General features: G+C 37.9%; 1 protein-coding gene across 4 annotated transcripts; it reads right to left on the bottom strand.

Annotated features, from left to right (window-relative positions):
- Positions 1-7,022: 7,022 nt before the first annotated feature.
- LOC107771982 (auxin response factor 18) lies at positions 7,023-11,983 on the bottom strand. 4 transcript variants are annotated; one of them, XM_016591454.2, is made up of 15 exons: positions 11,456-11,936; positions 11,303-11,348; positions 10,710-10,825; positions 10,518-10,613; positions 10,344-10,400; positions 10,033-10,185; positions 9,681-9,765; positions 9,457-9,547; positions 9,172-9,336; positions 8,958-9,071; positions 8,798-8,870; positions 8,562-8,709; positions 7,882-8,465; positions 7,610-7,797; positions 7,149-7,531 (listed from the first exon to the last, which is right to left on the bottom strand). In XM_016591454.2, exons 3-15 carry the CDS (start codon positions 10,821-10,823, stop codon positions 7,384-7,386), a joined length of 2,016 nt encoding a protein of 671 aa, XP_016446940.2. In that variant the 5' UTR covers positions 10,824-10,825; positions 11,303-11,348; positions 11,456-11,936; the 3' UTR covers positions 7,149-7,383. The 4 variants fall into 4 exon arrangements, with proteins under 4 accessions (XP_016446938.2, XP_016446940.2, XP_016446939.2 ...); XM_016591452.2 differs by having other exon boundaries at positions 7,023-7,531; positions 11,303-11,983; XM_016591453.2 differs by lacking the exon at positions 11,303-11,348 and having other exon boundaries at positions 11,456-11,928.
- Positions 11,984-15,541: the final 3,558 nt, after the last annotated feature.

The raw sequence follows: 15,541 nt of genomic DNA, 5'->3' as shown, positions 1-15,541 counted from the left end.
TATCGAGTGTTTTGTTCTGTGGCTTTGAGCCAAGTGGGGGAGTCTGTTATCAATAAGTTGATTGCATGATTATGCGTTGTATTGGTTTCGATTTGAGGTATACTGGTGAATCAGCTATGACTGCAGGAGTTGTATTACGCTCTATGGGTGTGTGGAAATCATAAAATAATTGAGTGGTTATGCGCGAAGGATGTAGGGTACATGGAGTAGGAATTTGCTCGATTGCTTAGGAGTGTGGACTACTCCCTTGGGTGTTGGTGTACTAATGGGGCACATGTCATTCGGTTCGCTTGGTCGATTCAGTTGATATTTGAGTATAGTGGATGATTCTCGAGAATGGTTCTAATAAATTCAAGATTTATATGTAGCGATTTGGAATTTTCAAGATTTATATATGGCTGGAAACTGGGAGCAGCTGCATTGGATGGTGTCGAGATTTGTGGCATTTTATATCATTATGGATTATGCATTTCAGTATCAAGAAGGTGAAGAAAACAGTTTTAGGTTCATATAAGGTCTCTTTAGAGTGGGTGTCTCGGTTGTGGTGCCTTGGGGTGCTTAAGAGGGGAGTCAGCGACTTATGGGCCTTAGGGCGTTGTGGTTTTATATTAGGGTCTCTTGTGTGGTGAACTTTGGTTAATGATCATGGTGTTCTAGCAAGGAGAAGTATCAATTTGAAGGCAATTTGGAAAGGACTTGAAGAAATAGGATAGCTTGGTAGTAGGTTGGATTAACACAGTAATGGGTATGATCGGTTCTTTGGGTACTTATGACATGGCTAGTCTCTACAGGTGTTTCGTGGCAATGCTCTTCGATTTTGGAAACATGCGTGGCTGGGTTAAGTTAGAGATATTCAGTTTAGATAGCTTGGTTATGTGCAGATGGGTTTCGAAAAGTTCTTAATGGTTTTTACCAAGTTTCGAGGGGTATATTTCCTGCTGGCGTGAGGAGCATGTGGTGTATAGTGAATTTCTCCTGGATGAAATCAAATGGAAGGTTTCTGACTGATCGGGTATATATTCTGCTTGTGACTCAGAGTTGATTATGAGATTCTTGTACTCTTCGTAGGATGGCATGGTAGACGCAGTGTATTGCGTGGGACTGAGATTTGCATGTGCAAGGTCACAATTCAGTTTTGAAGGGAAGGACATAAATTCGTAGGCAGCATGGACGGTTTCAGATAACTAGGCAAATGATATTACTAATCGGTATGGCCTGATAAGAGTGTACATTTCAAAAGGGGCAATGTATTTCGATTTGTGGATACCTCATTGGTATTGCGACACTCTTCTGGTTGATCGACTGCTGATATTCAAATTTTTCTATGTGACACGGAAGAATTTTAGAAGTATTCCTCGTGGGATGGTCGTGTATGAGAGATGTGTTAGACATTCTGGCGGTGGAGTTGGGATCAGATATGGTGATTCGTGTGTTTTATGGATTTGGAGGCTGGGAGTTCTCAGGAGCAGATTGTTTCATGGTTGTGGACTGTGAAGTCATGGCCGAAGCTAGCTAGATGATAGTAAGCGTTATGATTCGGTTATTGTGGGGCTTTCGGAGGGTTATTTATCCATGTGTGGGTGCCCGGAGTTGAGTTGGGGGTCCATTGGTAGGCCCAATTAGGATGTATATTCTACATCGAGCCGGATTGGTTGGCTCCATACTGCTATTATTGAGGGATGTGTCATTCGGTTGTAGATGAGCTTATTCGTGTTCTGTTATGTTCGGTGAGTTACTCTTCTATGCTATGAGGGGTCGTGATTCATTGGTTGTATGCACCCATGGTGTAGTTCTGTTGGGGCCTTATAGTAGAATATGCGCGAGATGGGTATTTGAGTGATGCATGAATGGTTGTGCATTGGTTATGTTCGTTCGGGTTTGTGTGGCATTGTGTCATTTGCTTCTCCATGGTTACAGTAATGCACTGTGAGTACTTGATGTCAGATTGCGCGTAGTTATTGATTTTGAGCATGAGGGATGAGGTATTTTATATAGATCAGTATTTGGATGGGGTCGCGCATTGCGGCAGAGTTATGTTGAGATATGATCCTTTGTATTAGATTCGTGTGTTATGGTTCTATGGTGTGTGATGGGTTCTTAGCACTGTGTTGGGGTGGTACCCGTCGAGCTTGCGAAACGGTTCTCTTATTTGAGTCATTTTCGTGATTGAGTACATTTGGAATAATGCTTATTGGATAGTATTGGGGTGACATGTCAGTAGAGTAGCTGGTATTTGATAAGATGAAGTCGTCGGATCTAGGATGGGTGCTATCAGATTTGGTTGTGGTATATTTGGAAGGATAATATCAAAAGTCGGCTTAGAAATTTTCTATGGTTCTTGTCGAAGGAGAGAGAGCTCCACGGCTGGTGGATCTAATGAATGGTTATGAGTTTCTGTGTGTTTCTTTCATCATCGGTAGTGTACGAAGGTTTTAGAATAGAGTCTTGTTTGATATAAGGTTTATTACCGGCATTGGGTTGTTTTGAGCAGCTACTGTGATTAGAAATCATTGCTTCGAGCATTTGAGCTATGTGGTATTTGAGTTTTGAGTATTTGAGTTATGGTTATCGCTTTTGGTACAGCTTGTTCAGACTTATACAGTATGTAGATGCGAAATTCTGATCTTATAAAAAATTCCGTATGTTGGAAATTTGATTCGAAGGCTTGTGGGCTAGGGTGAATTGAGAAATTTTAGTTATGTTGTGTTATCGGACCTGTATGGGATTGGGTGACATGGGATCACCCCCCGGGTATGTGCATGGTAAGGTTATATGGCGGTTTGATGGCTTTGATAACAACTCTGGACACGTTCGAGGACGAACATATGTTTAAGTGGGGGAGGATGTAACGACCCGGCCGGTCGTTTTGAGCATTTGCACTTCGCTCAGTAGTTTACGGGCGTGAGTACTTCCGTATGATGTATTTTGATTTGTGTGAATCGTTAGTTTGGTCTTCATGTTATTCGGGATTGATTTGAAAGAATGATTCTCAACTAGGGAGCTTTAAATTTGAAAGAGTTGACCAAGTTGGACTTTTTAACATTTGACCTCGGATTGGATTTTTAATGGTTCTGTTAGCTCCGTTGGGTGATTTTGGACTTAGGAGCGTGTCCGGATTGTGATTTGGAGGTCTGTGGTTGAATTTGGCTCGAAATGGCGAAAGTTAAAATTTTGGAAAGGTTGATCGGGAGTAGACTTTTCGATATCGGGGTCGGATTCCGATTTCGGTAGTTGGAGCAGGTCCGTAATGTTGAATGTGACTTGTGAACAGAATTTGAGGTCAATCGGGCGTAATTTGATAGGTTTCGGCATTGGTTGTGAAAGTTAGAAGTTTCAAAGTTCATTGAATTCGAATTTAGGTGTGAGTCGTCGTTCCGATGTTGTTATGTGTGTTTTGAGGCCTCGAGTAGGTCTGTGTTATGTTATGAGACTTGTTGGCATGTTTGGACGGGGTCCCGAGGGGCTCCGACGTGTTTCGAATTGATTTCGGATCATTTTTCTTCATTTTGGTACTCCTGTGTTCTGCTGTTTTCGGGTGTCTCAGTTCTTCATCGCGTTCGCGTGGCTAGTGTCGCGAACGCGTAGTGTATTTTGATGGCAGCAGTCAATTGTTCTTCATGATCGCGAAGTATGTCCCGCATTTGCGTAGAGTTGGGGCAAGTCCTCTTCGCGTTCGTGTATGAAGGATCGCGTTCGCGAAGTGTTGAGGTTGGCAGCTGGGAATTTGAGCGTTCTTCTATGCGATCGCATAAGGTCAATTGCGTTCGTGAAGCTTTTGGCAGCATTGTTCATCACGTTCGCGTGGGGTGTATCGCGAACGCATAGAGTCTTTTGTGGCAGTGTGAGTTTTATTCATCGCGAACGCGATGGATTTTCCGCGTTCGCGAAAGAGGAGGCCCGGGCATATTATAAAGTACATTATTTTGAGGGTTTCGACCATTTTTACATTTTTGGAGTTATGGAGCTCGAATTGAGGCAATTCTTGAAGTAATTTTCACCATATGAATTGGGTAAGTGTCCTCAACTCGGATTTGGTTATATTCCATGAATCTATCTTCGATTTTAGCTTTTGGTTGATGAATTTTAAAGAGGAAATTGGGGGTTTTGGGCAAAAGTTTCATAATATGAATTTTTGAGTTTTGAACATCGAATTGGGGTCGGATTTGAGTGAAACGAGTATGGTTGGATTCGTAATTGAATGGGTTGTTGGATTTTGTAAATTTTATCGGGTTTCGAGGTACGGGCCCAGGTTGGGCTTTTGGTCGGTTTTGGGCTTTTGATTCAAGATTTGATCTTTTCGATCGGGATTGGTTCCTTTAGCATTGTTTGATGTATTTGAGTTGTTTTTGGTTAGTTTCGAGCCGTTCGGAGGTCGGAACGCGCGGGATGGCATCTTTAGAGCACCGCTTGTCTTGTTCGGCATTTGTATAGGCTTTTTCGAGGTAAGTAACTCTTCTAATCTTAATGATGAGGGTATGAAACCCCGTAATACATATTATGTGATTGGTATTGAGGTGACGCACATGCTAGATGACGGGCGTGTGGGCGTGCACCATATGAATTGGAACTCTGTTATTTCTATGGCACTGTATAGTGGTCCTATTTTGTTGATATCCGTGTTTTCACCGTGTTATAAAGTAATTAAGATGTCAATCATGCAAGATATCATGTTTAGGCATTATGCCGATACTGTTTGGACCCATAATGGTCGTTTCTTACTGTCATCTCACTGATTTCATTGATATTTCGTACTCAGTCATATTCATGCATTCATATCTTATCTCAGTCTCAGTTGTTATTTATTGATACATCATATCATTATTATCGGGCTAGTTTCATGGCATTGTGAGCGCGTGAGTGAGACTGGAGAGTGATGACTGAGTGAGCCCGAGGGCTTGATTGAGATTGATATTTTGGGATCGGGCTGCACGCCGCAGCATGTTATATTGCTATTTTGGGATCGGGCTGCACGCCGCAACATGTTATATTGATATTTTGGGCTCGGGGTGCACGCCGCAACAATATAGCGCTTGGGCTGAAGGAGCCCCTCCGGAGTCTGCACACCCCTAGTGAGCGCAGTCGACTATAAACAGGGATCGGGCTGCACGCTGCAGCGGGTATTGTACAGCGCTGAGTGATTAAGTGTGATGAGCATAGTGAGAGAGAATGTGAGACGGTGAGGTTGAGTACTCTGAGAGTGTGAGTACATGAGCTCATCATTGAGATGCATTGCATTTGACATGCGTACTTATGATACATGCATAGAGGTGCATTTCATTCTGCTACCCAATTGTGGGGACATTTATGATTTTACCTGTATCTTGACATGTATGCATAGAGAAGTACTTTCCTCATGCTATCAGAAAATGAAATATCTTACTTATTGTTGAAAGGACTTTGGGAAAAATCAAAGTTTTCAAACTCACTCGTATTTTGGCTTTTTCGGTAAAAGATTTGGGCTTTCACTGAGATACTTGAAAAGAAATGCCTACTTTTCTCGAAATGTAAACAATCTGAGCCTTTTATTTCTGAGATATTCTTTTATTACTTGTTCTATGCTGGTATGTTGAGTTGTGGAATATTGGTGTTGGACCCGACCTTCGTGTTAGCTCGTCACTACTTTCAACCTAAGGCTAGGTTTGTTACTTATTGAGTAAATCGGTCGGTTGTACTCATACTACACTTCTGCACCTTGCGTGCAGATGTTGGCTGCTGATGTTGCTGTGTTCGATGGGAGGTGGATTGAAGATGTACCTGCGTCCCGGCTGTAGCTGCCTCTTGTTCGTGGTAGCTTTAGATCTGTAAAACTCTGTTTATGTACTATTCAAACAGATTGTAAACTCTATTCTTAGAAGCTCATGATTTGTACTACCGGTTCTTGGGGAATGTATAAGATTCAGATAATTTCTTTACTTAATTGCTTTATTTATTGTTATTGGAATTGGTTAGTGGTTAACTGGCTTACTTAGCGGGTGGGGTTAGGTGCCATCACGACTAGTTGGATTTTGGGTCGTGACAACGTCTAGTGGGGGAAGGAGATGGCACAGTTTTTTTATATAGGTCTAACGTGCATATATAAGGCGCTATACTATAGCGCCTTATATATGCGCGCTATACCTTCGCGCCCATTTTAAGTTCAAATATAGCGCGGTTATTCACCGCGCTATACCTTAACGGGCCAGTCTTGTTTTTACTTATTGTGATCGCTAGAATCCATGACTCGTGATATCATGTGTGGGCGCATCGCTATGAACTAAAGCATGCTTAGGGTTACCCTACACCTCAGAGAGTCATTTGACAACTTGCTCACCTTGAATTGTACTACTGATTATAGATGCTCAGTGTATTATCCACAGCATTGAGCAGTCAATTTAAGTTGAAGAAACCAGTCAAAATATCAAGAGTAGGCAACCTACACCCCTCCCCCTGATCTCTTATAAAAAGTAGAAATACCACCAGTCTTTTGTAAACAAAAGTACGGTCCAAAAACAGAAAATATATATTTCACGTCTTTGTCATAGACATATTGGACGTCTCTTTTTAGGAGTATCATATCAATATTCAAGAACACAACTCCTTGCCTTCACATTCAAGAAAGAAATCCTAGAAAATTAAAATACTGCTCTAGTCAGGACAATTTATTCATAAACAGACTAGATCCACAAATTTTAATCCTTATGCCACCCTAGAGGGCTCCCAATTGTAATCGCACCAAACACCAACTAATGATTTAATAAAGTAAACTTGAATAGAATGAAACTCCAAGCTTTTAGGACCACATGCCTAAAAGTATAATTTTTTTTGTTGAAGATCACATGCAGAGCATAGCAAGACCTTTACTGGGAACCATGTGCAATATGCACACTTGACTTGAAAATAATCTATGTAAAAAAACTTTATATTTTATAGTCAGTAATATGTGTCAAATAATGGTACGGTTTTGAGCCAGAGCCTGAAAAGATGATGGGGCCACAAAATCATACTTGTTGTGCTACACTTATGGTCACTCTTCTCTACTCAGTACTATAAAAAATAACTCCAACCATAATTTGCCATCAGACTACATTTCTTTACCTTTTTTACTTAAATAACATACTGATCAAATCAAAACCCACCACAACCTGTCACAACCACAAAGGTATTCACAATTTCCAGAACTAACTTTCACCAAGTTTCTTAACTACAAGATTAGTAAAGTCTAATATTAATCCATGAATCCAGTTCCTTAGTACTCTCCTACTTTGAACCAAATCACAAACTTCACATCCTTCCCTTGGTTTTTTATACGAGAAAAGAAACAAGAAAAAGCACGTCTATTCGTCAAGCCTTTTACCCATATATATATATCTGTAGCAATTATATCAACAAGTTCAGCAAGTTTCGTCATCTTTCAGATTTTAGCTCTGAATCTACACTTGGCATTGTCCCTTCACCTTCTAATGATAAAATAGGAAGCTTACATCTAGGACTCATCTTCTTCACTTCCTCACTAGAATATATAAATATCCTCCTGACCATCTTACAGAACTCCCTGCAATTAGAAAATTCAATTAAAACATTTAGTCAAAAGAAACATAGATGAAAATGATCAAGTCGGTTGCAGACTCACAGCCATGGATCATCCCCCACAAGCATCATGTCACCCTCATCATCCGTATACACAACTTCCCATTTGTTTCGAGGGCAAAGCTCTCCCTTGATATCAAATATCTTCTCCAGCTCAATGATAAGATCATCATAACCACTTAATCCAGTCAAGTCAACAGCGCGTCCAACACATACCCCTTGCATTTGCACCTAATTTGGATAATCATATGTAAGCTTACAGGTAAACAAATGGTTTCAACAGTTTAAAGAATGAAGACAAACTATCTTTTGTACCTTAGTACGAGTTCTTGATGAAGTGAGGCACTGCTTATGTGTATCCTTCAGTAGTGCCTCCAATTGGACTTGTTTCTTTTCTTCAGAAGGATTAAAATGCTCTACATTCTGGTCCTTATCAGCTTCGGATCCATCAGCGTAGTTGGATGTAATGTTAGGTGCGTCTTTCTCACTGGTAGGCGTATTATTAGAGTTGTTCCGCAAATCAATGCCAAATAAGCGACAAGTAGAAGAGATCTCATGCTTATTACCCCTATTCACTTGGTCAAGTAAAAGGCCATTACTTGCCCTTGATGACATCGGAGAACCGTAATCCAACAGAATTGATTGTGCAGTCAGCTGCTTGTTGTCTTCAATAGAGTCTCGGAGCATATTGAGGGGACCATTTGCAAGCATGCTATGCTGCCAAGCTCCACTGAGATGAGTCCTACAGCTAGTGTTGCTCACGCCATTGGAGAGGCTGTTATTCTGCTCCGAAGACCAGTATAGTTGGTTATCAGCAATACTACCTACGTGGCTCACTTCAAGAGTAGGACCAGATCCAGGGTACCAGAACGGAGAAGCAGCAGAGGCAGCTGAAATGTCTGCCACAAACCAATTATTGCAGAACTTTAATGACTGGGCTTGTAGAAGGGAAAAGAAAAAGTAAAACATGAGAGCAAGAGTTACTATATATATACCAGTGTGGGGAAGCTCAAGGGGACGAGGTCGCTTGATCTTTATTCCAGGTTGTGCAACATCTATAGAAGTAGGAGCGACAGAAGGCTCTATCTCCCATGGCGACACCCTGTCTGGCCTCACTATGGATGCTGGTTCATCCCATTGAATCTGTAAGGGCCAAAAATGTAAACTAGTGTGAAACGAGACAATAAATGTGCCAAACTTTGCCAATTATGAATCCAAACATATTCTTAACCTTCAATGATCGCCATTTAGATTCTGACCATTGCGAGGAAATGTCACCAACTCCAACTATCGTTCCTGTGAACCTGACAATTAAAACGAGCAGAAATCAAAATCTGCAACAGCAGCATGACCTACAAATTAACACAAGGGAAGGAAGTGCAGTGGTGAACCTTCTTTCAGGAGAATCTTCGCCTTCAAACCTCATCCTGAAACGCATACCTACTGAGAACCCATGACTCACAGCCTCCAGATACTTGTTTAATCCAATTATAAACTGGCTTGTCCTGATTGATGTCATATGGTATTAGAAGAACAAGGAGATGTCATATAGCATGCACGTCTAAATAATATTATGTGGCATCTACCACAGAGATAGAGGAATACCTTGGCTTATAATATACAACAAACAGTGTCTGTGTTGTAATAGCATGAGATGCAGTCGCAAGAACACCAAGATGCATATTTTGGCTGGATATTACAGATTGAGGCATATGGCTTTGCTGCCGAGCAAGACGTCGAACCCCAACACGCAGATCTCCATTATCACCCCTGCGATATTTAAGACGTGAATCACGTTACTTTCATGGAAAATTACATATGATTGAACGAAATAAAAAATGAAGCAGCAGCAGTTCCTAACAAATCGAGATCGAGAGAGAGAGTTAGCACCTCAGGAAAACAAAAGCATCGCCAGCAACTAATCTCTTGGAAGTTACAAATGTACTCCATCCAGTAGTAAGCAGGTGTCTTCGAGGTTGGCCTGAAAAGTAGTTAGATAGATTAAGGAGCTAAGAAAATATACACGTTTATCAGAAACTAAAATGCAGTTAGAAATATTATACTGGGAAAATTTTTACAATGATCAATTCTTACTGAACATTAGTAAAAATTACCTCTAAAGATATGCTTAAATCGCCACTCATACCCATGAAGATCTTTGGCGACCAAATCTTGGGTCGGAGTCAACTGAGTCATGTCCTGTTGATGCCACATACCAGTCCAAATATCAGAACATATTACCCTCTAAAGATTTGCTAAACGTAATGAAGTCTTATGACAGGAAGAAAAAGAAATAGCCTTCCTCTCCAACCAATTTTGTTCTATAACATCAAGACAAGTGGATCTACACAACAGTTGCTGATATAGAAAGAATAAGTAGTACCTGGTGTTAGTTAAACACATTTACTTCATCCATCTTTCTCAGAAAACAAAAAAGAGAAAGTGAAAACAAAGTGAAAGAACTACCAGTAGTGGGAGACATTCATTGGCGTGTTTCCGAAGAACAGAAAATCCTCCATGAGTGCTTGTATCTGATGCTGTTAAAATTTTACAGAACGAATGAACCGCATGTTTTGGCAGATCAGGTGGGCATGGATCAGGACTAGACGGTTCATCTTGCTACAAGGATGAAATTAAGGTGATGAGACACAGAATTTGTCAAACTAAATAATCTAAATAGCAGTCATATTCAATAATTATTCAACCCTTTAGCACCATATGCTGGCTGCTTAACTAAAGATTCTGAAAAAATAAAAGCAATTACTACTGATAGTTACCACTGCCTCAGGGTGCAAAGTGATCTGGGCATAGACTTCATCAGTCTCTGTCTCTGCCTGTCAATTGAAGGGAAACGATCAATGTCTTTTTATTTCCTTTTCTCCTTTAACCATAACAGGACATTTGCAACAAATTCAATAAACAAAGGTTAGACTTAAGAATCAAGAACATACCAGTAACTGGACGTGAACAACGCGACAGAGTATCTTTGAAGGAAGATTAAACTGGGGAATCTGTTGTTTCAGAGCTTGATTTGTCGATGCCTCTAACTACAAAAAACAACAATCAATACACAACCATAGAAAATTTTCTTTTTAAAAAATTAAAACTTCATAGCATCATAGAAGGGGTTTGGAAAGAAATACTTGTTCTATGTGACCCTGTGGAAAGTAGTAAACTCGTTCTCCAGTCCGAGGAACATCCACTAAAGGGCCTGCACAAGCTTTCCACAGCTCTGTATACATAGCATCACTTTCCATACCTACTCAAACACAATTAACCAGATAAAGAAAAAAAAAAACCTACATAAATAAACATATAATTGAAAAAATAATATGAGATGACAGAGATAGATTAAGCTTGCCTAAGGAGTGAAGCAAAATCACATAGAAAGGCCAAAAAATTTCACTCAAATGAGCAAACAAAAGTTGCTATTTAAGCTGGAGATTTTGCAAAGAAACCCAATAGGATGAAGACTAAACTACAATTTTCATTTAAACCAAACTTATCTCAAATCAGAAATTTATTGATTTATGAAAATGATTAGTAAATTGCAGTAACTAAAGACTTATCCAGGTGCATAAATACAATTGAGAATTTCAAGAACAAAAAACAAAAGAAGAAGAAGAGAAGCAAATATAAACAGATAGAGAGTCAAGCTTTGCTACCCCTTCTTAGAAAACAACAAAATTTCATAAAAACCCATAAAACAAACAAGAAAAAAGCAAATCTTTTTCACCTGTATTTTGACTTTGTACCGCAGGGGCTCCTCTAAAAACTTCTACCTGAACCATTAAAGGCCACTAAAACTCTCCTAGAAATTCACAGTACAAAATAATAGAGGAACCAAAAAAAGAAAAGGGCTGCTAACAACAAAGCTTGAAGAAGAAACCTTTTAATGTTGTTCACGCACTTTAGCATACCCCAATTATCATCATTACAAATCCAAACAAAAACCTCCAAATTAAGATCCAAATTTTACTAGCAAACAAAATACACTTAATCAGCCATTTTCTGCCAACTCCTCCTCTTCTTTCTCTCTCTAAATGTAAACACACATAAGTGTTATGTAACAGCTTTTGTGCTCTTCCTACAGCTAACTTTTTTTCAGTTACAAAACCTCTCTTTAGCTTCAGTCTTCTTGGTAGGAACCAATACCACTTTTTCGGGTTGTCAAAAACCGCTTTTTCCTGGCCATTTTTATCACCTGGAATCAACAACGTTGCCAAATCCCCAAAACCGCTTCCTTATTATCCACCCTCTTTGTTTCTCGCTCTCTCTACACATAATATACATAGCATTTTTGTCTTCCCTCTATATACTAACTGAAAATGAAATGCTTCTTTCACTGACTCACTGAGATATGCTCAGGTTAAAGCTTAACCCCAGTTAAATAGTATTTAACTCCTTTTCTTTTCTCTCTTTTTTCATCACTTTTCTCTTTTATTATTGGAAGTACCTTCTTTTTCAGTTATAGACTTATGGGTAATGGAAAACGATTTTACTTTATAATCTGACGAGTTTACCCACTAACCCTAGGGTGCATATTGGGCGGATCGGATGGATAATTACGCTTAACGGTTCAGTTTAACGGTTATCAGATTATAAATGTAGTAATCCGCTAGCTATTCAATAAGAGAACGAGTAGATTGGTATCGGATTAACAATTATCGGGCGATTATCGTGCGGTTTATCGGCTAAACCAAATAAAAAAATTTTGATCAATCATTCAATCAATATCAAACAGCTTCAAATCAATATCAATTTTTAATACCATCTAAGATCTAACCAAACGGTATTTTTCAATTGAAGAGTTTTCAAGACTATTCATACTGTCATACACGTATTAACCAAATTTTTAATACCATCAAGACTACTCATACAGACATACACGTATTAATCATTGAGATTTCGATTTTTCGACTTCTCAGTTTTCAGTTCAAGAGAGAGACGGGACTGATGACTTCTCTGCCTCTGGTGGTTGCAGACAATTGAGAATTAGAAAATAGAAATTAGGGATTTAACCATTTAAGGTTTCAATAGCACTTTATATATATAGGGGTAAAAGTATAAATATAAAAATTCTTAACGAGTTAATAGTTTACCCGATAAGAAAATTGAGTAATCCGCCCCCAAACCGTTAAGCCGTTAATTATAGAATCTCAATCCGTTCACCATCCATTATCCCGATAATCCGATACCAATAAGCCAATAAGCTATCGGTTTGATTCGGTTAACGGTTTCGGTTCGGTTTTGAACAATCCAAACTCACCCTCTTCAACTCTCTTTTCACCTTCTTTGAAAATTTTATTCCATTTTACAGTGCATCAAGTTTAGTATATTTAGGTGAAAAAGTTAATATTAAATTATATGGAAAGTTATTTGTTTATATTCATTTTATATGGAATTAACATTAGTTCCTTACTTTTAATATTCTTGTACTGATCTTGCTTTATTCAATTTGTTTAGATTTATATTTACTCAACCTAGTTAAATAATAAATGTTTATGTTAGAAGGAATTATACATGTTACACTATATATGTATATGGTGAAATATGGTATATATATTCTTTCCTCCCTATATCCTTTTTTTTCCTTAACTCGGGAGTAACTCTTTCTTTTTCTTCTCTCAAACAGTTTTTTTTACGTGTTCTTGCTGTGAAGATTATTCATTTAAAGGTGGTCAATCATAATCTCTCATGCATATATCATGTTGCAATCCATTGTTTTTAGGCTTAAATAATTGAAGGGCTTATTTATCTTCATTTGTAACTGCTAATGAAAATAGAAAAAAATGCAATACAATGACTTCTAATTTGCTTATTTAGTGAGATAATTATTAAGAGACCCAGTTTCGGTTTCATTCATTCAATAATAACAATCGGAAGTGAATTTGGAGCTCTATAAGCATAGTGGGTATAATCACCATTTCGAATTCTTAGCATGAGGTGATGTATTTGACTTTTGTACATTGCTCGAAGGCCTCCTTTTTTCTTATGCAAGTTCTTTCTGAAAATAACTTAAATTAGTCCGAGCATATAAATTTGCTAGACAATGAGGTATAAATAAAATAAAACAACGTACATTTGTTAACTTATCGAATCCCGCAAATTCAAATCAGTCAAAATTTAGATTTTATTTAGCAAAAATAAAAAGAAGCATATTTAATTTCTTAATAAGGGTTGTTAATCACATTTTCCTTTAGAGTACCAAGCTACTAATTGAGTATAACAGCTTGCCGAATTTTGATTATCGATCGTTCATTAAAATGTGAGCTATTTGTATAGTTCTATAACGTAACAAAAATAGGGGAGAGGGGCAAAAAAATAATAACAGTAATGATCAAATAAGCAAGTACGTTGGCAAAATGCATGCATCTTATAAATTTACACGTACAAGTATTATTAACATTTAACAAGCCATGTTAATTGAGTGATGAACAGCGAGTTCACATCCCTTTATTTTATTTGCCATGCATATTTAAATATTTATAATTATTTAGTTTTAACATCATTATATTATCCATCTAAATTTATCCCTAAAAAAAATCAAGTAACCGCTAATTGAAACGCTTCACAACTATCATATGAAATTTGTCAAATAAAGTCCTTGTCTCATGACCTTTTATATATATATTGATCTAATTTCAATTATCACGTTTCATATCATTTTCGTGGACAACAGATCATTAAACAATGCTAATTATAGCCTCTAGGGATACCTATTTATTTTGCCATGAATGGAATAAGAATAGCAGATATTAGTACGAAAAGAACATTCAGACAAAGTCAACATTAACCATAGTTGGGTTAAGTAGCTAAAGATATCGAGTAAACATGACTTTTATCAAACAGCGGTGGTCCTCACATAACGGCTGCTCAGCATAAGCGAAACCACCTGGACTATTCATTGCGTTTGCGGGTGAACAATTAAATAAAAGCCTATTTTTGTGTGTTATGGTTTAATGCATTTCTTTATGAGTTCTTTTAACATACATTTTTTCCTCTTGATCATGTAGTAATGTAATAATATCAAAGTTTTTCATCCGTCTATTTGAAATTTGTTAGATATTTTCTTAAAACTTGACATGGATAAATATTAAATTAAAAAAATAATATATAAACTTTTTTTATCATGTGCTTTTGGATATAAAAGGAAAATATTTTACATGAATAAACTTTTATGTTGTAAATACTTTTTAGTTCTTTTTAAGTATTGTCTCACCTCCATTTTTTTCGGAGATTGTGGACTTTAGGAGTCTCCCCTTGAAAATGATTGGTTTTTTGTGTAAGAGTTTATGAACTTGCACATATATTTTGTATTAAGAATAATTGTATATTGGTTGCTATCGTTAAAAGGTTGACACAAATTAAATGTGGTTTGTTAAGGTTTAAAGTTAAATGAGTTTATAAGACACCTCATAAAGTATGGGTAGGTGTGGCAAATGGACGGGTTGGGCTGAATTTGGGCGGGTCAAGATGGGTTAGGTCAATAAATGGGTCATTGCCCAACCCAGCCCAAAGTGTACTTAGGTTAAGATGGGCTAAGTCAAGATGGGCTAAACAATGGGTCATAGCCCAACTCCGCCCAACTTGACCTATGTTTTAGAACCATGCTCATCTTGCATAAACAAAGCCTTTAACTTTTAACAAATTAGTATTTAAAATGTGTAAGTTATAAAATATTTTACGGGTGAGGTGGGGGGTGGTGCAGAAAAACGAAAAAACAGAAAATAAAAAATTAAAAATACAACAAAAAAGTAAAATAAAATAAAATTGCGGGGTCAGAAAATTGAAAATACAAAAAAAAAATAAAATTGCGGGGTTGGGGTGGGTGGGTGGTGCAGAAAAACGAAAAAACAGAAAATTAAAAATATATTTTGCGGGGGGGGGGGGGGGGTTGTTTCCAGAAAAAGTTTTCCAAACCACACATTAAAACTTAAATACCTTGATTCTCATTTTTAAACTTAGATACAAA

The sequence above is a fragment of the Nicotiana tabacum genome, chromosome 19, assembly GCF_000715075.1.
Source record: "Nicotiana tabacum cultivar K326 chromosome 19, ASM71507v2, whole genome shotgun sequence".
Lineage (NCBI taxonomy): Eukaryota > Viridiplantae > Streptophyta > Magnoliopsida > Solanales > Solanaceae > Nicotiana > Nicotiana tabacum.
Note: the sequence above shows the minus strand (reverse complement) of the source record. Positions and strands in the feature narration are given on the sequence as shown.